At 39.8% G+C, this 24,947-nt stretch overlaps 1 protein-coding gene across 1 annotated transcript in view; it reads right to left on the bottom strand.

The window, feature by feature from the left end:
• Positions 1 to 24,947, bottom strand: part of ARPC2 (actin related protein 2/3 complex subunit 2) — a 31,537-nt gene that overhangs the window by 5,069 nt on the left and 1,521 nt on the right. The window contains exons 2-8 of the mRNA XM_042475141.1: positions 13,572 to 13,606; positions 11,481 to 11,593; positions 8,806 to 8,851; positions 7,757 to 7,943; positions 6,883 to 6,976; positions 5,218 to 5,344; positions 1,759 to 1,859 (exon numbers count right to left, since the gene is read on the bottom strand). Coding sequence (XP_042331075.1) covers positions 1,759 to 1,859; positions 5,218 to 5,344; positions 6,883 to 6,976; positions 7,757 to 7,943; positions 8,806 to 8,851; positions 11,481 to 11,593; positions 13,572 to 13,606 — 703 coding nt within the window. The remainder of the gene's footprint in view (positions 1 to 1,758; positions 1,860 to 5,217; positions 5,345 to 6,882; positions 6,977 to 7,756; positions 7,944 to 8,805; positions 8,852 to 11,480; positions 11,594 to 13,571; positions 13,607 to 24,947) is intronic.

The raw sequence follows: 24,947 nt of genomic DNA, 5'->3' as shown, positions 1-24,947 counted from the left end.
GTGTGTGTGTGTGTGTGTGTGTGTGTGTGTGTGTGTGTGTGTGTGTGTGTTAAAATACAGTACTTACATTGACCCATGGATAAGGCAGCTCAGTTTTTTTGGGGGTCAATTTTTAACCTAAATTTCAAGACTTATACATGAGTATATACAGCAATTCACTGGCAATAAGACAGTGAGCACTAGAAAAACAACACCCAGAAATGTTACTTCCCAGAGGTATGGTAGGAATAATGATGAAAGCCAGAAATCAAAAAGAAGGAACATAAAGCCTTCTTCGGGTAAAGCAGGAACGGACTCACAAAATCCAAACCAGATCTGACTGGACAAGCACTTCCAATTTTGATTTTTTTGCATTTTCAGTGTATGTTGGGCTTTTGTCCTCTTAATGTCTCATAGAAGTCTCAAAAAGTGGGGCACACTGTGCCAGGATGCCTTGGAATTTTTGGAAGGCATACTTTGTGATACAAATATACAATGGGCCCTTGGTAGCTGCTGGAGTTTGGTTCCAGTACTTCCCATGGATACCCAAATCTGTGGATGCCCAAGTCCTATTAAATAAAATGGCACAGTAAATGGTGTTTCTTATATAAAACTGAAAAATCAAGGTTTGCTTTACGGAATTTATATTTTTTGAGTATTTTCAAGCTGTGGATGCATGAATCCATGGATAAAGAATCCGTGCATACAGAGAGCTGACTGTAATATACCTACTCTTTGCCATTTGTACACAAGGGGTTTCCTGGATGAAACAGATTATCTAGGTCCATTTCAATCTGACTTCTGACCTGGCTATGGCACAGAGACAGCTTTGGTTGCCTTGGTGCATGAAACTGGACAGGGGGAATGTGTCCCTGTTAGTCCTGCTAGATCTCTCAGCGGCTTTTGATATCATCGACCATAGTATCCTTCTGGGCCGCCTTTCTGGGATGGGACTTGGGGACACTGCTATGCAGTGGTTCCAGTCTTTCTAGGAGGGGCGGATCCACAAGGTGTTGTTCAGGGACTCCTGTTCATCTCCTTGGCTGCTTGCCTGTAGGGATCCACAGGTTTCTGTGTTGCCCCCCACATTATTTAACATATACATGAAACCGCTGGAAAAGGTCATCCAGAGTTTGGAGTGTGGTGTCGTCCATATGTGGATGACACCCAACTCTATCTCTCCTTTCCTGCTGACTCCAAGGAAGCTGTCTCTGTGTCTGTTGTCAGTAATGGACTGGATGAGGGCAAACAAATTGAAGCTTAATCCAGACAAGACAAAGGTGCTCCTGGTCAGTCATAAGGCAGAACAGGGAATTGGAGCTTTGTCTGTGCTGGATGGGGTTACACTTCCCCTGAAATCTCAGATTCACAGCTTGGGTGTGCTCCTGGACTCCACTCTGAGCTTGGATGCCCAGGTTTCAGCAGTGGACTGAAGTGCATTTGCACAGTTAAAATTAGTGTGCCAGCTGCCCTCACTCCTTAAGATCTGGCTATGGTGACACATGCCTTGATTACATCCCATTTGGACTACTGTAACACACTTTATGTGGGGCTGCCTTTGGAAACTGTTCAGAAACTTCAGCAGTTTCAAAACACCATACATCCTTTCCATACAAAAATTTATTCTAGTTATCTCCTGCTTTATTTCATCTTATAATTTATGATGGGGGGATGTTGCTGCTATGTTTATACAACTAAGAATTAAAAATCCTTGCTAGTCTACTACAAATAATAGATCTACCATCTGTTCACCAACACTTAGTACTACCCTTTCTGTACCTTGGAACATTTGATGTGATAGTGCAGGTAGTCCCGGAATGTGTGAATCAAATTGATGGTGTTGTCCCTGGCAGCAGCATTGGTATGGCGGGGGAACAGCACTGCAAAGAGAACATAACAGAATAGGTTCATTCTTTAAGTTATCTGTACTAGATCAACAACATTTGCAGTATTCACATAATGGTATGTGCACAGAAAAAATGGAATTTTTTCTCTGTGTTGCACACCATGGTTAAGCTTGTCTGAATGTGATGCCTTCAGAACCTTGACCATGCAAGTATAGTCTCTTTTTAATTCTAATAGAGGTACTGTGGCCCATCATAATGAGCTGCCATATTGGAATAGATCTAAGGCACAGGTAGTCCAACATTCTTCTCCCACAATGCCCAACAAGGTGCCTATGGGAAGTCTGTAAACGAGACACAAATGTAATAACATCCTTTTACTTGTGCTGCCCAGCAACTGGCATTGAAATCCACACAGCCTGCAATCATAGAAACAGGCTACAGCCATCATGATTTGTAGCTACTGACAATTATTCCCCATGAATGTCTAATGATCTCTCAAGGATGTCCAAATTGTTGGCAATTGCCACGCCCTGTGGTAGCAAATTGTATAGCTAAAATAATGTGATGTGCTATATACTTTCCTTTATCTGACCTGAATCTCCCTTTAGCTATTTGCCTACTTTACTCATTGGCTGCTGGTCACAGTGAATAGTCTGCATATCTGGAAGATCTATGAAGGACCTTCCCTCTGAAGATGCCAGCCACAGATACTGGCGAAATGTCAGGAATAAACTCTTCTAGAACATGGCCACATAGCCCCCCCCCCAAAAAAACCCACAAAAAAACTACAGATATAGTGGTTTTTTGCATAAAGATCTATTATGCAGGCTTTCATTATCTAGGAACAGAATTGTTATTACTTATCCAAATCCAAAAAAGTCCAAAATAGCCACAAAAAAAAACAAAAAAAACAAAAACAAAAACAAAAAACAAAAAAAGTCTTCACAAAAAAAGAGGGCATTTAATACTTATTTTATCTATCTCAAAATACTCTGATGAACTGCCCCTCAATAGCAGACTTCATTTCCTTTTTCTATCACCAAAATGCATCACAAGTCTTGGCAAAGGCTCCTCTATAACATGATCTGTTAAAGTAGCCCCTGGGAAAAGATAATTATCAGGATGGAGTTTCTCATCCTATTGTCACAGTGGAAAGACAGTTGGGCTTATTAGTGTTCCATAGCCAAGTGCTGCCCAATGACAAAGCTTTCAGGAACTAAGCAGCCTGGCTTGGCAAAAATTTCCATACAGTTTTCCAAGAATGGAGTCTTGTTGGTTTGGTGAGAAGCTGTAATGACAGGTAGTTGGCTTTGGCAATGAAGAGAAAATGTCTGTACCTTAAAGTAAAGGGCAGGGATGGACACCTGTAAAGGGAGTGGGGGCCAATATTCATTTGTGTTCACACTGGGCTGTACTGGTGTGCCTGAGACAGCTGTTTTCAGCCCCCCCCCCCCCAAACACACACTTTTCAAGGGAGATGGGACACTTGTAGTAAGGAAAATCTCTGCATTTGGGAGGAGGGAAATTTTGGATGAAAAAATCAACCAATTTAAAATTTAAGATGTCTGGAGGATCTGGGGGCTCCAAGTGTCACATTCAGCCCATGGACTACCGTATATACTCGACTATAAGTTGACCTCATGTATAAGTCGAGGACAGGTTTTCGGGCCAAAATTATGGATTTTGATATGACCCCTGGATAAGTTGAGGGTAAAATTTAGGGGCATGTAACAAAGGATGTAAAGGATAATGCAAAGAAAAATGATTCTAAAGAACTTTAAAAATTCTGGCAGGCACCACTGTCTGTGTTCATCCTAAAGGATGGATGGATGAGAGAATAGAGGGGAGCCATGCTTATTTTTGATGTTGCCAGGATGGACCAAGCCCTTGCCTTTTATTCAGAGAAAGGGGATGGCTCCTTCTTTATATATATAAGAGTTAAAGTACAGTACTTACACTGACTTGTGGATAAGTCAACTCAGGTTTTTTGGGTCAATTTTTTGACTAAAATTTCTAGACTTATACATGAGTATATACAGTATACTTTCTACACCAGCTGCGTAAGGTTTGGGGAAAGGTGTGGAGCAACAACTGTTAACTTGCATGTTTTAAGGTCTACCTTTGAGATTTAGTTAGACCTTAAAATATGCAGACCCCCCCTCCCCCGCGTAAGGGAAATTCCACGTACTCAAGCTCCATTAAAGCCAATGGGGTTCTTACTCGCAGAAGCCCAGAAGTGTAGGGCTACCAAAAGGCAGCAACAGACTGATAGACGGCATGGCTGCCCTGGCCGCCCCACTGCCTCAAAGCAGTAGGTTATGCAACAGGCTGGCCTGCTGGTCAGGTCTGTGGGGCAAAAGCCTCCACACCAGTAGCATTGAACCCTGGTCTCCAGAGTCATAGTCCAACACTCAGACCACTACACCATGCTGCCTCCTCTTTCCATGTACTACCTGTAAAATAATTGCAGGGTTTTTGTTGTTCTTGTGTGTCTTCATGTTATTTCTGACTTATGGTGAACCTGAGGCAAACTTATCATGGGGCTTTCTTGGCAAGTTTCTTCAGAGGGTTTGCCATTATCATCCTCTGAGGCTGAGAGTTTGTGACTTGCTCAGGGTCACCTACTTAGCTGCAAATTGTACATACCCTGGTATACATCACCTAATATGTTTCCCTCCCTCCCAACACTGTCTTATCCCCCCCCTCCATCCTTCTCATAACTCAGAGATGGAAAGAATTTTTAAAGCAGCATATAAATCTGGACTTAAAAAAACCCAGTGCTATTACCATTGTTCAGTTTTGCAGCTATTATTATAGAAAGACATAGAGTGCAAATTGCTGAAGTATATTTATCTTCTGGAGTGAGATGTGCTTTTACAACTGACTCACCTATAAATAAGGAAGGGGCTGCCAGGGGGGTGAGGGGGTAGGAGCCCAATGGCATGGGGGGCATAAGGAGGTGGGTTTTTTTGTACATTTATATTTGTAAATGTTGTAAATTTATATTATTGTTTTTAGCTTTTATTTTGTAATGTGTTATATTTTCCTTGAATGTCCTACATTTTGTGGTACCCTGTCCACCATTCTGGTTATGACATCTGGTCACCCTGGTCAAGGCCTTCTCCCAAGAAGAGCAGGGAGGAGGAGGATGGAATTAATATTAATTATTATTATTTAGAATTCATCAATTAGTAATTAATAATAATTAGTAATTTAATAATGATTAATTAAAATAATTAATTACAATCTATCTGTGGCCTGAAGAAGTTTAGCTGATTTTAATTTTAGCCCCTACCTATGGCCAAGTTGTGCAGGTCTGTTCTAGAGGCAAACAGCTTTCATTTTGTCTAGTCATCAGACTCTTACCCAGCTGAAAATGCCACCCACTTACCAAAGGTGATGTATCCAATGTTATCGCCTACTGCTGCATCTGTATCTTTTAGCTCCAAGGGGGGCTCCCTGTGGCTGAAGAGCACCTGAGGGGCTGTGTGGCTGGCACGGCGACCCTCCTTGAACTCCTGAGATAAAAGATAGTAAATGTTTATTAATCAGAAACCTAGTAGGAAGCATTCTCTCCCTGAACCTCTTTTTCCATTCTCAGAAATGTAAATTGACAATGCTAAGTTCCACCTGTCTACCTACCACAATGGCTACAACTTCTGAGCTTCAATCATGTTTCATCCTGGAATCAAAACTGTCTGAAACTGTCAACTTCCAAGAATTTTCCCCTTAAAAAACATATCTACTTTTTAACAAGTTCGTGCTAAGACCGATTTGAGTGACTAATTACTGAAATTAACCAAATTTTCTGCATGCGTCTCCATCAAGATGAAGATAAAGGAGCATGGTAGTGCTCTATCTGAAACAAGATGTAGAAACTATAACTGGGCCAAGAAAGAGCAGCAGAGATCTGTATTCCAAAGGATTGTTTTTGCTCTTAGGTGCTTTAAAGAGATATAGTTCACTGCCAAGACCATTTCTTTTATATAAGTATACAGCACTGTTTCAACCAATGCTTGGTTGAATCCTGATTGGAGTAGTGGAACAGGTATATACTGGGTAGAGACCTAATGTGGTGTAGTGGTTTGAGTGCTGGACTCTGGGAGCCCAAGATTTGACTCTCCATTGCGCCATGGAAAACCACTTGTTGACTTTGGGTAAGTCTGCTCTCAAACGTAAGGACCAGTGCAATTCTTTTTTGACTAAATGTATATAGGACTATGGGTATATGTTCTATTGCCGAATCCTTCAGTTCTCAACATGGCCTTTGACATAACATAGAAAACACACACAACAGAACTAATCATCTAGTTAATAGCAGTTTGATACAGGAAGAACAGCTGTGTGAATCTAATGTGAAATATGCCATATTAGAAAGGGATATGTAAACTAATGTTACTCAACAGGAACTCATGTGGCTTTGAGGAAACAACTATTTAACTTAGTATATGCTTCAGAGAGCAGAGGACATGCAGAACCAACAGCAGGATTAATTACTGTTGCATTCTATGTGCAAGTTTTCTTGCTTCCACTTTTAGACCACTCCATCCAGTTATACATCATGTTTCCACTCTAATCTTCTGCCCTAACCACTTGGTTTATTTATTTTAGTATTTATTAAAGTATAATGGTATAATGGTTTAAGTGTGGGACCAACTCTATAAGACCAGTGTTTAAATCTCTGCTGGGCTGTGGGAACTTAATGGGTAAGTCTTTGGGTAAGTCCTTCTCTCTCGGCAAACCCCCTCTGAATAAATCTTGCCAATGACATGATAAGTAAGGACACCATAAGACAGAAAGGAGTTGAAGGCAAAACAATTGATTAAAGTATATATACATCCCACTCTATATCAAAAGATCTCAGGGCACACAATAGAATTTTTAAAAGATCTACTGAGTGCAAATATGTATAGTAATATTTGTATCAGCAAATTGAGTTTCCAAAGGCACCACAGTGCCAATCTTACTGTGGGAAGGGCAAAAGCACAATGGTATTCCTGATATAAATGTGCTAATTACAATCCCTCAGAAGTCTACAGAATCTGAAGTATCATACCTGCATGAATACTTTTCCAATCACTACGTCGTCATCATCCTTAAATACCGTGCTGAAAACAACGGTGACACGGTCCTTCTTTGATTCAACATACCTAAAAAGGAGATGAAAAGAATACTATTTATGAATCTAAAATCTTTTGTAATACAGAGAATCTACTAGGATTTTAACAACAAGGGTCGCTCATCAACTATTTAACTGTCCTTATGATTCCGCTCACCAACTTATTTTATGGGGCTGATGCAGAAAACATAGCATCTCTCTTCTCTCTGACCTCACTTGACACCTACCAAAATGCAGAATGGCTTTACAGTTTGCCATAAGTTCTTGACTATCTACAGCATGATACATGCAATATCTTTCCCCACATCAAGGATGTCTGTGCACATGTAATGATTGTTACCCTCCAAAAACCTTTAATAGTGTAGAGCGTCTTCCAAACCGTGGGGTAAGTTGACATATATGAATGATGCAATCCATCTTCAGATGTTTTATACAGACTGGCCCATAACTCTCCCAAGAAACATTCAAGTCTTATCCTGATTTCCTTAAAGCATCAAGTACATGCAAGTTGAGTTCAGTAACATCATTTATTAATATATATTCTTATGAGAAGTCCAGCTGATATGTATCTGGGGAAATCTACAGTGTGTGCTGCACTGACCTGCACTGTGCATTTGTAAAACAGTCTGTAAGCGTATCAGCACTTACCTAGGAGCAAGCAAACATATCTTGCTACTCACCCACCTAAACACAGATGAGACTGTGGGTGACAAACTGTGCACTGATGAACACAATGTTTTGGACTATTCTAAACTGCAGGGTTGGGAAACAGTTTCAAGATATGGGAGATGAAAGTCCAGTTATTTCTTACATAGTCTCATCATCCCGGTAGTGGATGACTGCTCTCTTCTCCCCATCCTTTCCTTCCTCTTGGAAATTGAAATATTTCTCAAAGACTGAGGCAAAGCAGTTGCGTTTGAGCATGCCTGCTTGGTGTACAATGGAGTCTTTGGCAGAAGGAAGGTTCTCCAAGTCATACAGCAAAGAAACATTGTAACCTACAACAGATGAACAATGCAATAATCACAATTTTCCCTTCTCTGGTGAAATTTACAATTGTGGAGAAAGCAATACACTGCAACTGCATGCACATGGCAGAAAGAATTATTTTATTTATTTTATTTACTTGTATCTCACCTTTCTCCCAATATAGGGACTCAAATAATCCACGCTGACACCACTTTAACTGCCATGGATCAATGCCATGGAATCCTGGGAATTGTAGTTTTGTGAGACATTTAACTTTCTCTGTCAGAGAGCTCTGGTACCACAATTAACTACAATTTCCAGAATTTCATAGCACTGAGCAATGGCTGGATTATTTCTGCAATGCAGATGCAGACTACTATAACTCATAGGTTATTTCTTTCCAACTCTTCAATGGCGCCACATTGAAATAAAACTATGCTCCATTAAGCATGCCTTTCTCCTCCACACAAGGCAATTTTTTGTTCCATTCCTCAACACCAAGTGAAACTATTCCCGCCCATGTTCTGTAACAAATGAGTGGGAAGCAGTACTGTCACAGGTAACCATGGTTTTCCAGAGCTTTTGAGAGCCTGTCAGTCTTATTACACAGAACAAAAGATTTCTAAACTACAGAAGCGGGGGTATGTTTGGGGGTGGATCCAGAATCATAGCCTTCACTGCTCAGAAATACAGCTCTGATGTTCTCAGCCTCCCTGTGGAACACTGAAGGGGGCTGTGTGCTTATTTTAAGATATAGCACTGTGACAAGGAGATCCCAACCACGAGCTAGCTTGAGAACATACAGTAATTTATTTTATAAAAAGCAAGGAATAATTACATTGGAACTGCAAACTGAATAAGTATGAAGACACAAATTACATGAAGGCTTACCAGATTCTGGAGTTACCAAGTAATTTCCGTATACTCTCTTCAACAACTAGGGAAAAGACAAAAAGCTGTGAGCTTTGACATGATTTTCATGCCCTTCACTAATACACTGCTCTTAAAAATTCTAGCCCTTGTGTTAGTTATTTCTACTCAGCAAAGCAGTTCACTAGAGGCCCCAAAATTATTCTCTGCCACTTTGACATGCAACTGCAAGAAAAGATCTATGAGAAAATATATGCTGCTTGGTGAAGTACCACAGTAGGGCAGGACCATTATGTTCTCCAAGCCCACATTTCTCTTTATGCTCTCCCAGCATGGCCAATGGTAAGTGGCTGTGGAGCTGTCATCCAAAACATCTGGAAGAGAATTGCTATTTTTTTCCATTTTTTAACCATGCTAGGCATGAAAAATGCCTGGGTCAGATATGAGGCATATTTACCATAAATGTTCCCATGTCTACCAGAATGGAGCCAAACCACCGCTGTTCTGAATAGTTAAACAGCTGTTAAATGGCAAGCAGTGGGAGGAGGATTTTAAAAAATTAAAGAAGAGAGCCATTCTGAGAAGATGGATGAGACTGTTAAGAGTTGCAATACTGTAAAATGCACTTTCGTACAGCAACAGCAGAAGACACTACCTGCTTCATAATCATGGCCACTATACCATATGCTTGATGTGAGTCTGATTTCTTTCCACCTTTTATTTTGCTGCTTTGAAATCCAAAAAAGATGTAACTAGACATTATCTGCAAAAGTGTATCTTTAAACACCAATGGCAATGCTATTTATGAGAAAGAGTTTTGAACAGAGTGACTGAGTGGAAAAACGCCTTCCTTTCTCCCACTCTTTGGTCTTCCCTTTTCAATGCCACCCGACCCAACCCTGTTCCAAGCATGTTAGCCAAATTAACCCCTACTCCACTCTTGGTAGGTGGGAAGAGGTTTGGAACAAAGAAGCAGGCAAAGTGTTAGTGCCCTTTTTGACACACATGCTTCTGTTCAGATATTAAAAAGAATCCCCAGAAAGCTTTCCCATGAACAAAAAATGAGAAAATACACACTACATACACCCCATGATCTATGGGGCATTTTAAGGCTTTGGTTCGTCTCAGATGGCCACTGTAAATAATTCAAGCAGTTTTATGAAATGCTTTCTATCCGGTCCCATATTGGTTGCAGCATCTGCTCTTCCTAAGCAAGGCAGCATGAACCCTCTCAAATTATGCAACATATGAAAACCATTTCAGGAACTGAGTCACACTTTCTGCTGAGAGATTCAACCACAACGCACAGAAAGGACTGCTTTTTCTACCATAAATGGTTCTTTCCAAAAGATATACTGTCTAACATGAACCAAACTTGCCACTTCTCACATCAGCTGCAGACACTAATTAAGCATTTGCAGACTACAAACAGATTCAAGCAGAACTATTATGGGGAGGGGGGAAATTTTGAAAGCTCTCAGTGTTTTCCCCCAAATCCTCCCAAACAGACTCTTTGATCTTTCAGTGGCAGAATCCAACTCTAGTAGCAATGCTTCAGTGAGCAGCAAAGACCACTCTCTGCCACTTCATCCCCCCATCCCCATGGTCAAGCTAACTACAGAATTCTTGGGAGTTCCAGTTCAAAAATGTAACTTTCCCAGGCTCTGCTAAGGACTTCATTAACTGAATACAAGGTGACACTGGTTGCAGAAATCCACTGTTACTCCAGAACTCTACTCACTCTACTTTATCTAGTACTATAGACATAATATCACCTGAAAACTTACTATCAAATCACAAGCAATTCTTCACTCTTATAACATAATGAAGCCAGCAGTCAACATTACAGCCCAAGCATTCTCCAAAAGGCTATCATATTAAATAGCTATTAGGGGGATGAGTTCTTCTTTTGGAAATAATCTGTCAGTTACATGGGATCACAGAGAATGTGATACCCCCAAAAGGGAAAAAGGGGGAGATAGAAAAAGAGAAACCTATGAGCACCTTTCAGACTAACTAATTTATAATTTAACATGAGCTTTCATGTATATCCATTTCACATCCTCAGATGTGCTGATAGAATGATATCAGTGCATCTGAAGAAGTGGATTGATATCAATGAAAGCGTGTTCAAATATACATTAGTTCATCTGAAAGGTGCTGCTAGATCCATTCCCCCTCGCCCTTTCCCTTTTTTATGCTGAAACAGACTAACATGGTTATTTCTTTCAAAACTGCTCCCAACAGAAGGATGTGAAAGACTTCAGCAAGTCAAGAAGTGTGAGAATTACAGCTAAGGAAGAACTTTATGATTAGAGCAATCTAGATCAAAATTTGTATCCTGAATTGTGCCTATAACCTCAGTTTCCAGCAGTGAACTAACAATGCTTATTTTTATTAATTTCAATTAAAGACAATCAAGTGCCAAATTCTACCTCAGACCATGTTCTATAAAGCTGAGTATTTTAGGAGTAACTTGTAGATTTTACAAAACATAACTGCTGGTTTAGATGCATTAGTTTGCATTGTTAAAGCACTAACTCAGCTCCTTGGAACATATTATAAGAGCAACAAAACATGTACCAAATGCATTTTTGAGATGCCTGCATTTTAGAATTATCATGTAAGAAGCATCTATAAAATTTTACTCCAGGCAAATGCATTAGAATAACTGAATAAGGTGTATTTATTCTTACCTCATCGGCACCATGTTCCTGGAGCTCTTTGTAGAATTTTAGAGAAATACTGACCATAACCTTTGTTTTGTCACCATTAGGGTTGGAAATATGGTAAAGGACTCCATCGAAATCTAGGAAAGCATTTGAGAGATGAAGAGTGCTTGCATTATTTTCAGCCTAGTTACACAGTAGGAGACAAAAGCTTTCTAAAATAGGGTACAAGCAGAATAAAGGTTTTTTGTTACTTGGGTATACTGTTACTGAAGTTGCAATACAGTGCGCCTGCGCCATACGCGGCCTTGAGCATATGTGCTCAAGCTGCAGCGCGCGCGCGGGGCAGAGCATCCCATTCAATTGAATGGGCGCACGCGCCCGTTGCACCCTGCGCGCGCCCGCGTCGCCGCGCACAAGCCCCATTGTTTCCAATGGGGCTCAAGCATAGGCGGAATTCGCCTTACGCGGAGGGATCCGGAACGGATCCCCCGCGTAAGGCGAGGACGCACTGTACAAGAAACAGTAGGCCAGATGACAGATATCTAATAACTGACTTATAGAGGTGGACTAAATTGATCAATTTCCTTCTCTTATTCATTTTAATGTTTTTTTTACTGAATTGCAATTTTCTTTTAAAAGCCTGGATAAAAACATTTATTTATACATTTATTTATGTATATTTACCCCAATATGTGGACTGTGCATGAAGGTGCACTTTTGTATGTTACTTTCACTGCTACTTATTTTTGTGCGCATTTTCCCTTAATAAACATACTTTTGTATTTTCTTTTTGATTACATAACGGCACAGAAAAATTTAAAATGCAAAATAGTAGTAATGACGATTGTATTTCAGTATACATAACAGTTCTGAAGGTGTGAATTGGGTATATTTGCATCAAAGTGTGCACCATTCCTTAACTATGATCAGAAAGTGTCTTCTCGCACCTTGAAGATTAATCATTTTTATTAGGCATCAGATTTTGTGGACTCCAGCCTACTCCATCTGATGCAAGAATTTGACGAGTAAGATTGCAAACCCTTCAAGAACTGGATTTTTAGGTTCCTATTAGAAACAAGCTGCACCAGCTCAGAATATGTATGAAGACTTTCAGAAATGCAAATAGTACCATTAGGTCCTAAATAGCAAATTTTTCAATGGCCTATTCCTGATTAAGACAGCAACACATAGCATTCAGTGCTAACATTTCAGCACAGGTATGATGGAATTTTACTAGCTTTTACTAGTCAAGAAGGCATTAGTAGCCCCTGTCATAACACCACAGCAAGTTAAATGATAATGAATACTAATACCACCTCATGAAAAGAGGAAAGAAGGGGGAGGAGAAAAAAAAAGGAAAAAGAAATGCAGAAGCACTTTTGAAAATACCACCAAATAAATTCCAAGCCTGGACAGGAACTTGAAACTGAGGCCTGAGACAAATGTGCTTTTCACTGGGTTACTTGGCAAGTCTTTAAAAATTCTGGACAGGACAGTATTATTGTCATACATATTCCATTCTAAAGACATAGTGGTAAGTATGGTGGGACTGGGAGCCGATTATAAGCCCCTGGCACCCAACTGGGTCCCAATTTTCTGCACCAGACCTAAACAAAACCCAAAAACAAAAACAAAAAAAGTCAGAAGAAGCAGAAATTCCACTTTTGTTTTGATATATTTTTTTAAAAATGTTGGTGTGGGGGAAAGGTGTCCTGCAACCTAATTATAAGGTGAATTGATCCACCCACAGGACTACAGGAGATGCAATCCACAATGCCAGAAAAAGTGCAGTCCAGGAGTACAGAAGGTCAAAACAGCCTTGGGAGACACACTTTTGCCCACCCCGGCACATCAAAAAACATGGACCAAGGAGGCTATGAAGGCATTTGTCTAACTGCCATCACTAATATATCAACTCCAACAGGATGGATAATGGACACTTCACTATTAGATAGTAAAATTCTAGAAACAGAGCTTCTTTTGTGCAGTTAGTCTGAGTCACTGTGATAAAAAGGAGCTAGGGCTCACTGATTGAGACAACTCACAACAAAACAAATAATTTTTATTTCATTCTCAATTATTTCTCTCCAGGCAATTTAAAAGAGTTGGACTTACCTGCAAATGTTACTTCTACAGCCTCAGGCTTGTTTCTGGGGGATGAGGAAAGAATAGCAGTTAGAATGTAGATGAAGTTCACAGGAGCTATGAATCTGCATCCTGTCACAAATGACAGAATGCATGCTTTCAATTTACAAGCTTTCTAGTATATCCTAAGCTATCAAGGGAATGTAGTTAACTGCTCATGCTGTTCATTTTTATAGAATTAACTCCTACTAGCCTCTGATATCTAGGTGACCAGTTATACATTTGACCCTGGCTTGTAGATTTTCAAGACCTGTTTGCTTTCAGAATAGAAAAATACATCTTCTCCATATGCCAAAGGCTAATAATATGCATCCCTAGTATTTTGCTGATTTTGCAGATGCAACTGTAAAAGGATCCTGAGAGAAGCCAAACTTCTATCTACAATGCTTGTCTGGTCTATTGCTTGGCACGATGGTCAGTTGTGAGGAATACCCATACAGACAGGCCAAAATAAAGCTGCTTTGGGACACTTTGGAGGCATGCTGCTTAAATGTTGCATGCGTCCTACGAATCCAGAAGCCACACCAAAGCCATGATTTAGTCCTAAGGACTGGAGCATGGCTTTGGTGCAGCTTCCAGACTCTTAGGGTGCATGCAACATTAAACAGCATACCTCCAAAGTGTCCCAAAGCAGCTTTATTTTGGCAGTCTGTATGGGGCCATATTGATGAATGTCACCAAATTAGAAAAATCATCCTAAAAACATTTTCTCTCCCCCCATTCCGTTTTGATACTATCCTTGTCATTTGTACCAACAGCAGAATACAAAGTCTCAATTGAGCAGTTTAAAATGACACAGAAAACTCTAGATACTGTACAGTGAGTGGTCAATGGCACAAATAAGAATGCACACTTTTTATATCTTAAATTGTTTCTAGCCACCAACAGTTCACTCTTTGTAATTTTTGCCTACCAGGTGAAGCTCAAGAATATACCCTCACTACTTCATGAATTAAAATCTCCATTCTACCTTTGTATCCTGAATAGGGAGCAATTTCCACATGCCTACAAACTAATCCCTGTTCACTGGTTATCAACTAAGATCAGAGGATGAATTCCATGTGTCATCACCACAGAGCTAAGTATGACTGACAATGTGAAATTAGAATAAAAAGGGCAGCAACCATTCTTTCTTGAATGCTCACAAAATTCACTCCTAATGTAAAGGTTATGTGAACATTAAGTGTACCTGTGCAGATAATTATGCCAACAAGCATTGCCTCCAAACATTCTAGAACTCCTTTTTAAAATATGGAGGTGAGATTTTTGGAATACAAAAGGCAAACTGGTTTACCAACAGAGGATTAACTCCAACTGTGTTTAAAGAGTAACAGAAAAGAAGCAGAGGTCAAGCAATGGGAAATTCAAGAACATAAAACGTAAGACAAAGTATTGTGGATAGTACAAAGTCCCTTCCGTCACAAACAGAGGAAGTTGCTCTAATTATCTAGGAAGATACTGCCTCTACACCTTAAAATCTCTCACATGCAAACTGCCATCTCTACTGTCTCCAAGTTCCTACTTTGTGTATGCATATACATGGGCCTTCAAGTTGCTTGTAGATTTATGGTGACTCCACAAATTCACAGGGTTTCTTTAGCATGGAATACTCAGATGTGGTTTGTCACTGTCTTCCTCAAAAACACAGCCAACAGTATCTGGTATTCTTTGGCAAGAATACAAGTAGTAATCAGGGTTGGGGGGAAAACATTTTTAAAAATAAGAAAAACAACCAAGTTTTTGTTTGTTTAAATCAGATTTGTTTTTGTTTTGCAGTAATGTGTAGAACTATACACATATAGGACTAAGTAGCAAAATGTAGTTCAGATGCTATGGCCACTAGCTTAAATCATAATTGTTCTTAAAAAGTGCTCTTTTAATGCAAGTTGTTTTGGTTGAATTTATGTTAATTGAAGGATTCATTTCTGAATAGACTTTCTTGCACTGTAAAATAAAGCAACTAAAAAGAAATATCTGATATTAGATACTGGTCTAACAACCATCACATGCCATTATACTGCTAAAAGTAAAAATGTTTACATTCAAGCAGTTGTTGTTCAATAAAAGGGTTGGAAAATATTTTTTAAAAAACATCAGATTATTAAAAAGATGAATTAATCAAATATGAAATAATCAAAATATGAAATAATCGGGAGTGTGTTTTTTTTAAAATGTCATTTGGTTTAATGTGGTTTAAACCAATCAACCATGGTACTAACCAAGGCTGATGCTGCTTAGCTTCCAAGATCAGATGGTATCTGGTTCTTTCCTATTTTCATCCCTTGGTATATGATCTGAAAGAGGTAGGACAGAAGAGGAGTTGGCTCACAACAGGATGTGAAGATTCTCCCTCTGTCACTCAGATAATCTTCTGGTTCCTGCTTCAAGTTGCTTCAAATAATATGTAATGGAAATAGAAAACAAGGAGAGGAGTTCTTGTTTGGATTCTCTTCTGTTCTCATTTCTCCCCTTGCTTTTCTAGACAGGTTTTCCGGTAAGACATACAGGAAGGAACATGTAAACATGAGGAAAGATTTTTCATGTCCTCTACCTCTCATTAATAACTTTATCACAGATGTCGGTAATGTTATGGACTTTTCTTTTCTTTTTGCAGGGGAGGGGATATCCAGCATGTTGGACACTGAACTTCATTAATTTATCTTAAAAGGGACATGCTACATCTGTTTGGTACTTGCTACTATGCAGCAGGCAATGAAATCAGAAGCTGAGAAGAGGCCTCAATGGACAAAGCAAATCAGAGATTTTAATGCTACCAATGTACAACAGAGTATTAGAATGCTTTAGCTTTCTAATATGATCCATTTCAACAGGGATAGGCTATGCAACAACTCTGAGCCCTCCTGAGCCACAGTGATGCAAAATAAAGATAACATTCTGGTCTCTTCTGTCACGTTGTGAGTCTTTCAATCCCATTTTGAGTTCATTCTGGAGGAAAAAAATGGGCTATAAACAACGACTAAACTTTAAACCTTTATTTTAAAATAATGACCAGCTTTTTGGGAGATTGTGTACAGCAAATAAAGCCCAACCATCACATTTGGGTTTGTTTTTGAAATGATCAAAACAACTATTCAATTTTTAAAAATCTGGAAACTTTGGTGGATATCCAATGTGCTGGGAGGGTACAAAAAGGGACGAGGAGCTACATTTTCCCCACCTCTGCACTGAAAACATACACATTTCTGGCAAGTTGATCCAAGTTGAGAAATCAAGAGCTAGGGGATAAACCTGTGCCACTGACAATTCTGGACCATCTATTCATGTAAAAGCGCCTGGCAGCCTTAAGGAAAGGGACTAATAACTTTAAACAACCATATAATATTCCTCATGAGTGAATGCTGCTAGCACTACTCCCGCAAGATCCATCCTGTTTAATTTTGCACAAACAGTATGCTGGGCCCATTTGTTACTCTTAGTTACTGCCTTCCCAATCCAAATGACTTAAATGTGTCTATCTAACACAGCTGCCGTATCTTCAAACTTTGAAACAAAGCATTGCTTTCTTCTACTTTGATTAATGAGTTTCTGTATCCTCTTATTTCTTTATGAGCCTCCTACAGGGAAAGCCACCTGAAACATGAGGACACAGGGAGCTTTTCTCTTCACTGCATTTGGCCTTAAAGAGCAAACAAAAAGAGTCACAAACCAAAAATACCACCCAGCAGTCAGCTCCCTTCCTGTTACTGACTCTAAATGCAAGACAGACCTGTTTTTCACAAGCTCATCTGAACTTGGGAAGCTAAAAACAGTAGCAGTTTCTGCCAGAGGCAGCTGTCTGTTTTCTCCATTAACACTAATGCGCATTGAGCACAGACCATTCAAATAATCTCTGAATCTGATTCCAAGGACAGCTACCCTAATACTAGAGATGATGAGAAAGGGTTTTGGTCAATCCAGTTTCTTCCTACGCTGGTCTGTCTCCCTCCAACCAGTGATCGGTGCACACTATTTTTAAATGAAGTCACTGCACTTTTGGAACTCCCCCATCTTAGCTTCAAGGACCAACCAGTAACACAGACTGACAGATAGTATGGAGCTAAGCCAGCACATGCTTAAAACCAACCTCAAATCCCCATCTGACAGCATTTCCTCAATTTTTACTTGGAAAAAATCCAAATGCCTGAGCCTAACAGTAAATTAATACAATGAGAAAAGTATCTTGTACAGAACTTGCTTCTCATCTGCTACATTAGAAAGATGGGGGGGGGGGAATGCACATCTAAGAGGTGATACAGGAAAAAGGCAGCCTAATTAGGAAATCACTCAGTTTTCAATTAACATCTGGCCTGAATAATAAAGGAAATTGAGGATTCCAGGCCAATCTAATCTCCCATTTCTGTAGGACAAACAAAAAGCTATTAAAAAGCTTATAGCTTACACTGCACAGGGGATCAGTTCATTTTCCATAAGAGTCAACACTGATGTGCAAAACTACAGGACATGATGTACCAATAAATATAGATTATGGTGGAATCTGGCAATAAGAGCTGTTCCAAAAATACAGTATTAGAACAGGAAATTACAGCATTAAAAACAAGTAGTGAAGCAGTCCTATCTATGGTTATGCATTTAAAATCTGAGCAAAAGCTCATTTTAAAATTTAGATTATGCTAATACACACACACACACACACACACATACATATTGGATTGGTAGGGCCTATATGGGGAAATCCTAAACATAATTACTTGGAAGGAGGTCCCACTAAAAGTAACAGAATTTCCTTTCAAGGAGACTTGCCTCCATTCGGAATGATGACAACTCTGGTTCCAATAAAGCTTATGCAGAACTGCATCACATGCAAGGAAAGCACCAAAGACTAAGTCAGTCTTACACAGTGCAGTTTCCAAGGGAAGGGAAGCATATAAAATTGTCTATATAGCTCTTCCAGTACTGTACCATCTTTTATTCAGTCAGTTTGCCTCTCTACAGTGGTTCTAGTATGTCTATTTTTTTCCTTTATGCAGCTGTTTTGGTGTATGAGCTTAAACCGATGGACACAAACAATGTATTGAAGCAAATCAGGCAACCCCAAGAGATCCAGTAGTTCCAGTAACTAGCCTGGGGTACAAATTCAGCATGAGCCTGTCATATGAAATAGGTATCATGAGCTGCTGCACATGTTACTTCTTCTAACACATATTAAATATGAGTCAGAAAGAAGTAATATCTAACTTAAGGTGTACAGCTTAATTGAACTGTTTTTTTAAACATTGTAAACCACCCTGAGTCCCAGTTTTGGGGAAAAGGCAGGATATATAATAATAATAATAATAATAATAATAATAATAATAATAATAATAGGTGGCCTGGAGAAACAATTGCTTTGCTATTGTGTTTGTATGCTGTGGAACCATGCAACAAGGAAAAAAAAAATACAAGCAACTATTTAGCTTAAGTTACATCTGACCACTTTGGGGAGACTTAGTATGACGCTAGGACTCACCAGGACAGTCTTGTGAATCATAATACGTACCCCACTTTTTCCCCAGTTTAGGGCTCAAGGCAGCTTGTAACCAATTTTTTAAAAAGTCATTTAAAAATTCACAAAATAGAACAGTTAAAAAGAGATGAAAATGTCAATGAAATAAAAAGTTAAAGCTTAAACCACAGCCCCCCAAAAAGTAACACAAAATCCAGCACATTGTGCAAGCCTGTCCCACCTAAATAATCAGTCCTTAAAGGCCCAATGTAACAAAAATGTCTTCAGCTGTTTAGGGAAAGAGAGAAGGGAGGGTGACAGTCTAACCTCTCTTGAAGCAAGTTCCAGAATCTAGGGGCAGCCACAGAAGGCACTCTCCTATGTTCCTACCAAATGTACCTGCGGGGATGGTGGGGCAGAGAGGCCACCTCCAAAGCAGCTTTTAAAACAAGAGCAGTTTCGCAAGGGAGAATGCAGTCCTTCAAATAACCTGGACCTGTGTCATATAGGGCTTTATAGGTCAAAAAAAGCATTTCTCAATTGTGTCCAGAAACAGCAGACAGCCCCAGTTAGCAGTCTGGCTGCAGCTCTTTAGGACCAGTTGAAGTTTCTGAACACTCTTCAAAGGCAGCTCCACAAAGAATATGTTACAGTAGTTCAGCCAAAATATAACAAAGGTCCAAAACACACTGTAGAAATCATCCAGTTTGAGACCGCTTTAACTGCCCGTCCAGATCGCTGACTCTAGAAGGTGGGCTTAATGTAGCCTTCTAGATGTCCTTGGACTGCTAGTTCTACTGTTCCTCGCCCTACCCTTGGGTATGCTGGCGAAGGCTGATGGGATTTGCAGTCTAAAAACATTTGGAGACACAATTCCCATCCTTGCTCTTTCATTAATAATCAGCAACTTCTGATCAGTTGCTGAAGTTGGGCTTATGATTCAGTTCCTTTTATAGAATATATTCCCATAGATCCAGATTCTCTCCCCAGGTAGCTTAAATCATCTGTAGCTCACACTCAATGTAAACTTGATTTTATAAGGTTTACAGAATCATTTGGGAAGGTCCCTGAGACAGCTTTACAGATTATTAAGTAAAATTAAACAATAGTTATTTCATTTTGTGTGCCACTTTCTTACATCTAATCTAGGAATGGGTAATAATACAGTACAGCATTCTATAAATCTTCCTTTGCAGAAACACTTGAAATCAAGCTGTACAGTGTGACTTAGCACAGCATAAGCTGTGTGGGCATAATGCTCACAGATCAATACACCCACCAATAACTGAGAATGAATAGCTTTCTGGGCTGCTCCAAAGGTCTTTTTTAAAAAATCACCATATGTCATTTAGTGTTCCAGGGCGCTCATAGGCAAAGCTAAGCAAGCATTTTCACGCATAGAGAGAAAAAAGAATCTAGATCGAGAAGAAGGAGATTCTTTTGAAACTGCCTTGCTTGTTGTCCTATAAAATATTAATACACTTACATTCCAGTTTAAAATAGATGTAAAGACTTTCAAACTGAAAATATTTTTTCCAATAGTTAGCATATTTGTATTTGAGGGGGGAATCCTGTGTTTAAAGGAAGGGGATTGTGTACAGTTTCCTGGTATGATCAAACAAGAAGCATAATCTGTAAAAAGATCTCTCCAAATAGGGATTTGTGGCAGTAGATCTTCACAATTAAAATAAAAAGCCTTCAATTTTTGAAAAAGATTCTGCTTGTTATCTGTTTAACCACAGTTCTCATATATGATATGGATTTTGTTACCATACTTTAGATAAAATACTCTAAAAATGGTTTTTAAATACACGTGGAAGCAGCAACATGACATGGCAAGCAATGACAACACACGCCAGAACTTAAAATTGAGCTCAGTCTTGTGAAATATAAAATTAGCATTATAACCATTAGACTTCAACTGTGTTCATTAGCGTCTACTGAGAAGACAGCAAAATCATCAGTTTCATTTCTGTTTAGGCTTGTCAGTCTGAAACTGCACAAAATGTCTTAGTATCCATGCTTTTAGTTGAAATGCACATGTCCAATGATCTTTTTTAAAGGAACAGTGCTCCAGATTGCAGGAAAATTGGCTGAAGTGTGTACTTCTCAGATTAATAAATGCAGCGACAAAGCCTTCTCTACACACCCATTCTGTACACTGTAAAACACGACTCGGCTTCTAACAAATAGTTTAGTACTTCTTTCAGATTTTTGTCTTGAATGTGAGCTTGTCTGGACATGGTCACCACTAGCTTAAAAATGCAGAAGCTATAACTTCCCCTCTCAACATACCTAAGATATGAATCATACAACTGTCATAGGGAGGCTATTTAGATTAACATAAGTAAACCGCTCAGGCCCTCCGTTCTGGTAGTCAAGGTCTGCTGTCTCAGCCCAAAATTTTCTCTGCCCCATCCCAGATTCATCCCTTTTCACTTGCTGCCCCTCGCTCCTGGAATCTCCTTCCCCCACAAACATGGCTCATCACTTTTTTAACTAGTTTCAAAACTGAGTTGAAGACCATCCTGTTCAGAGAAGCCTTCCCAGGCACTGTGTGACTATTATTTGCTATTTGACGTTTTTAATTTGTTGCCTGTTTTATTGAACCCTTTCCTGTATTGTTATGTGTTATTTATATGTATTATGCTATTATTTCTTAGACTGTATGCCATGGGCAAGTTTAGTCTTATCTATTTTATTGTTTGTATGTACAGCGCTGTGCAACTCGAGATAAAGCATAATAATAATAATAATAATAATAATAATAATAATAATAATAATAATATCCCAATTCAACCAGGAAGCTTAATGGGTGACCTTGCACCAATCATCTCTCAGCTTAAATTACCTCATATGGTTCATGACTAAATAGAGGAGATACTCTGAGCTATTTGGACTAAAGGCAGGAGAAAATTATATACAGTGGAACCTCGCCATACGTGGGGGATCCGTTCCGGATCCCGCCGCGTATGGCAATTTCCGCCAATGCTCGAGCCCCATTGTAAACAATGGGGCTCGTGCACAGCGGCACGGAGGTGCACGGGGCGCAAGCGCCCATTCAACTGAATGGGACGCGCCGCCCCTTTCGCCCCGCGGCTTGAGCGCGTACACTCAAAGCCGCTTATAAAAAGTCTGCGTATGCGGAGGCCCCACTGTACACAGGTACACCTGGGAATTATACTAATTGTACACATAACCGAGGCTTGCAGTAATCTGGTAGCAAAGCTGACCATCTGTGTGATGTAAGAAGCTGACCTGAGTACATCCAGAAGTATTGGGACACAACTGTATAATTTGCATGGTAATTCATACATATCAATATTTATCTAAAGTAGCATTATTGCATATATGTGTGTGCACACATAGATCCACATGTATGAAGCCACTCTATTATAATATTTTGCCAGATGTTGGACCATGAGGGACTGATAAACACATGAACAGAACTAGCTTGTCATATCCACTGTCCTTCAGCCACATTCTTCACACACTATCTTGATGGAATAGAAGCAAAAGCTATATACCAATTATTGATGAGGATAAGAGGTTATATTTGGCTAAATGCTGCGAACTCAGCTATGTATACTGCAGCAGAGAAGTAACACACACTTTTAAAATCTCTGATAGAAACACTCCCCCCACCATGTGTACTATAAGCTGCAGGAATGTACCAAAAACTAAGAAGATGATTATGAAGATGACTTTTAATAGACTTAGATAAGAAAACAGTCAGATTTATGCACAGTCAGTATGTACAGCATACTGCACATCTGTATCCTACTTTGTATCTAAAAATAATCTCCTTGAAGTGACTAGCAAAAATATGGAAGTGGGTGATGCAGCTGACATGAAAATGCCTGTCAGATGTTAACGTAACGAAAGAGCTTAATTGCATGCAGATCAAACACTGGCCAAAGATGTGTAGTGAAATGGTTTATAGGTCTAAAAGAACCAGTGGTTTAAACATTTGACAATGACTCTAGGAACCAAGGGTTTAAATCCCCACTTGGGCATGGATTGGGTGACCTTGGGCAAGTCACACAGCCTCAAAGGAAGGCAAAAGCAAACCCTCTCTCAACAAATACCGGAAAACCCAGTAATAGGTTTGTCTTAGGCACACAACAATGTGAGGGTGCACAGAAGACAGACTGCATTCCAGTTCCCAGATGATCACCGGAGAGTGACTGTTTGCAGGGAATGTTCCAAAGAATGCTGAAGGGGGGGGGGGGACCTTAACCTGGGTGAAAACTGATGGCATGCTTAACAGCAATTAATTTTGCCTTAAAAAGCTAGGTCAACTTGGGATGTGTTTTCAAAGAAGCTCTTACAGCAATAGGCAAAAAAGTGGAAGGCTAGAATAAAAAACAACCCAAATAACTCACTGGCTAAAGTTAAGACATGCATACTTCCCTTTTGTATGAGGGAAGCACTACCCAGCCCTATAGGGCCCCCATAAGTTGAAAATGACTTGAAGACAAACAAAAATAGATGCTTGGACTGCAATTACCTACGTTCCTTTCTGACTGACTATTCTGATTAGGACTGGTGGCAGAAGGCAGTAATACAGACATATACAACAGAAAAATAATTTCAGAACAATGATGCAGTTCTTTCTGAAGACTCAAATAACCACTTGACCAGTTTACACAATGGCAGCTCCACCACCTTCACTACCTGTCCATTTCCCAAGAGCTTTGGTTCATTCTCTCTCTCAGAAATCACTAGACATCAGATCTTGTTTGATCTTGGAAGCTAAGCGGGGTCAGCCCTGGTTAGTACTTGGATGGAAGACCACCAACAAATACCAGGAGCTGCAGGCTATGTTTCAGAGGAAGGAACTGGCAAAACTATCCCTGAGGATTCATTGCTCAAGAAAATCCTATGAAATAACTGAGGTCACCATAAGCTGACAGGTGGTTTGAAGGCTCACATACTCAGAAGACCATAATAAAGATTTATTCATATTCTCTAAGAACGTTTGCTTTTCAAATATTTCACATCTTGTTATAGTTGTGTGCCTTCAAGTCATTTCTGGTGACCCTCAGGAGAACCTATCATGAGGTTTTCTTGGCAAGATTTCTTCAGAGGAGGCTTGCCCTTGCATACTCCTGAGGCTGAGAAAGTGTGACTTGCCCAAGGTCACCCAGTGGGGTTCATGACTGTGAAAAAGGTGAGACTTTCTCCCTGTTGTGCTACACTGCTGTTGTCTCATTGCTGTAAATCCCAGGCAAGTCACACACTCTCAGCCTCAGGGCCTCTGAACAAACCTTGCCAAGAAATGTCAAGAACGAACTTTTCTAGAACATGGCCACATAGCCTGAAAAACCCACAAAAAACAATGGATGCCGACTTCCCCTTGCCAAGGATCCTGTTGAGAAATGACTTTGAAGGGTTCATCTGACTTGCAGGAGTGTCTTCTTCTGTATAATCCACCGCACACACTTAGGTCCTCTGGGAAAAGTTTACTGCAGCCCAAAAAGACCAGGCTGGCAGCGGTTACCCAGAGGACCTTTTCATCTGCTGCTCCCAAATTATGGAATGGCCTGTCGGAGGAGAGCCATTATATCACCAATCTTTAGGGCTTTAAAAAAGCTATCAAGACTGATCTCTTGCGACAGGCCTTCCCTGAATAACTTGCTTGGTCACCCTGCTGTTATGGCCCATTCCACATGTACCCCAAGAGGTCATGTCTGCCCTGTCTTAAATTCCCTTTAACCATTTATAGGGAATTTTAATCGCTGTTATGTTGGAATTCTTATGCCGTTGTTTGAGGAGGGAGGGAGGGAGGGGATGATAGGGTTTTATTTTCATGCTTATTTTAAACCTGTACTGTATGCATGTCACTGATATTGGAAGCTGCCTTGATCCTGTGGGAAAGGCAGGATAAAGATAAATTATTA

Source organism: Sceloporus undulatus, chromosome 1, assembly GCF_019175285.1.
Source record: "Sceloporus undulatus isolate JIND9_A2432 ecotype Alabama chromosome 1, SceUnd_v1.1, whole genome shotgun sequence".
Classification (NCBI taxonomy): Eukaryota; Metazoa; Chordata; class Lepidosauria; order Squamata; family Phrynosomatidae; genus Sceloporus; species Sceloporus undulatus.
The sequence above is the reverse complement of the archived record's forward strand: the minus strand, read 5'-3'. Positions and strand labels throughout refer to the sequence as shown.